The sequence below is a fragment of the Fusarium mangiferae genome (assembly GCF_900044065.1).
Source record: "Fusarium mangiferae strain MRC7560 genome assembly, contig: FMAN_scaffold022, whole genome shotgun sequence".
In the NCBI taxonomy this organism is placed as follows: domain Eukaryota; kingdom Fungi; phylum Ascomycota; class Sordariomycetes; order Hypocreales; family Nectriaceae; genus Fusarium; species Fusarium mangiferae.
Genome location: NW_024573942.1, coordinates 230904 through 232861, shown reverse-complemented (window position 1 = coordinate 232861; position 1958 = coordinate 230904). Strand labels below are relative to the sequence as shown.

Here is a 1958-nt window from a genome sequence, read left to right as displayed (position 1 = left end):
ATGGCCACAAGGAGAGAGATCTTAGTTACTTTCGAAGATAAAAGGTCTATTTGGGATCGAATTGAAGCTGAAAGCCAAGAAGGGAGCAAAAATACGAATCCCACGATGGAAAAGTTCCTCTCACGATGGAGAGAGAATACAGCTGCCTCTGAAGATATGGCAAAGCTAGCATCAGTTGGTAAGGGGCAGACAACACCACGAGAACCTGAGCACTGTCATAACGAAACAGTCAAAGCCCCCGTTGATGTGCTTGATGCCAACGACAATATGACTGGATGTTCTGAACGACCAGCGCTTCCAGGGGCACCTTGGCCGCAACGAATTGAGGAGCGAGCTTTTATACCTCAGTACCATTCACCCAAGAAGCTATGTCATATGGCCTCCAGCGTTGCACCAGCTTGCATAGCTGAGGAACCTCGTGACTGCCGTCACCAGTCGATAAATAGTTCCTGTCCCGGACATTTAGGCTTCCCGACTGAGGTTCCCAGTTCGAATTATGCGCTGCAACGGAAGGAAAATTCTGAAAATTTGCCTCCATCACGATCCATCGCGTTTCAACCAAGCGCCCCGCGATATGAACTCGACAATTGTACGCAGCGTTGTGAGGAAATGTCTGAGCTTCTGCCCACCCAGCCACGTAAAAGGCCAAGACTACCGGAGGAAGCTAAAGCCCGCCTCAGAAAGTGGTATTGTGCAAACACTCAGCGGCCATATCCAGATGGTAATGAAATGCAAAGCTTTTTGCATGAAACTAAGCTAGAGTGGAGTAAGTTCAATTCGGTCAGGCCGAGCCGGGTAGTACGAAGAAGACGAGTGAAAGTTGGAAACTAACATGTTCACCAACAGATCAAATCAAACGCTGGTTTGCCGGTCAACGACGTCGAAAGAAACTTGGGAAGAACGAAAGAATCAAGAAAGCATCCAGGAATGACTTGGGAGGCATTGAATACCATACAGACGGGGCAGCCAAGACCAACGATATTGATCAAACTGTCGGCAAGGCGACCCAGGCTATGGGAGCAATTCAACCGATGAAATTGGCAACAATTCATGCTACTGGACGTTTTCTTGGACGACCGAGATTTCCCATTGACTTACCTCGACCAACACCCATCTCTCTTCCACCCATCAGCCAGCCGATACCGTCCTCTACGCTTCCTTCAGGGATCCCCTTAGGGTTTAGTGAAATTCTCACACCTCTACCTAAACAAGATTCGTTTGCAACAGGCCCACGTGGCCCTGAACATAGACTTACTAAGCAATACTATTCAGCAGCCACCAACCTCACTCCTGATGATACGGGAAGAAGAGAGGCGAGCGGCTGGAGTGAGGCAAAGATTGTGGTTAATGTCCCATCTTCCATTCATCTTCCTTCCATGGCGGACTTTCTGCAGAGCGGACGTCTGGAGGCCAGAGAGAAGTTAAAAAATGAACCGAGAATAGTATGGACGGCCGAAGCAGATTTGCGAAGGTTCCATTACTCAGACAAGGAAACTTCCCCCACCGCCGGTCAGTCCGATACACTATTAACTTTCTTATGATACTTTGTCTAATGCGAATTCATACAGTGGGGCGAGCCTAGGAAGGATATTCAGCGCCTTGCAGAGGTCAACACTCACCCGTACGCGAGCAGGATCCATGTCATACAATGCTGGGACATGGCGGAACGATGAGGAATTCTTTTGCTACTAAGCAGGCAAATGCGTTGAACCCTTAGAACAGGGCCTTCTTGCGGACTGATTTCAGTACTCATCCGGCGGTGGTGGAAGTGATGTTGTGAACTATCAAACCCCTTCAAGTCTAGATGCTCGCGTTTATATACAATGCCCAGCCCCATGCGTGCTCGCCAACGTTTTGTGCTAGCATACGTGGGTCAAATTCAATTGCGCTATGATCACTCCAACGAGATTTAATAATGAATCGTGTTCTGGTCTTGTGCCGAGAAAGTGACCTTGAAG

General features: G+C 48.6%; 1 protein-coding gene across 1 annotated transcript; it reads left to right on the top strand.

Moving 5' to 3' along the window:
- Positions 1-1541, top strand: FMAN_14176 (uncharacterized protein; the record flags this gene model as incomplete). The annotated part of the gene is made up of 2 exons (XM_041825585.1): positions 1-766; positions 847-1541. The coding sequence occupies 2 exons, from the start codon at positions 1-3 to the stop codon at positions 1539-1541; spliced, it is 1461 nt and encodes a 486-aa protein (XP_041690951.1).
- Between the last annotated feature and the right edge of the window lie 417 nt (positions 1542-1958).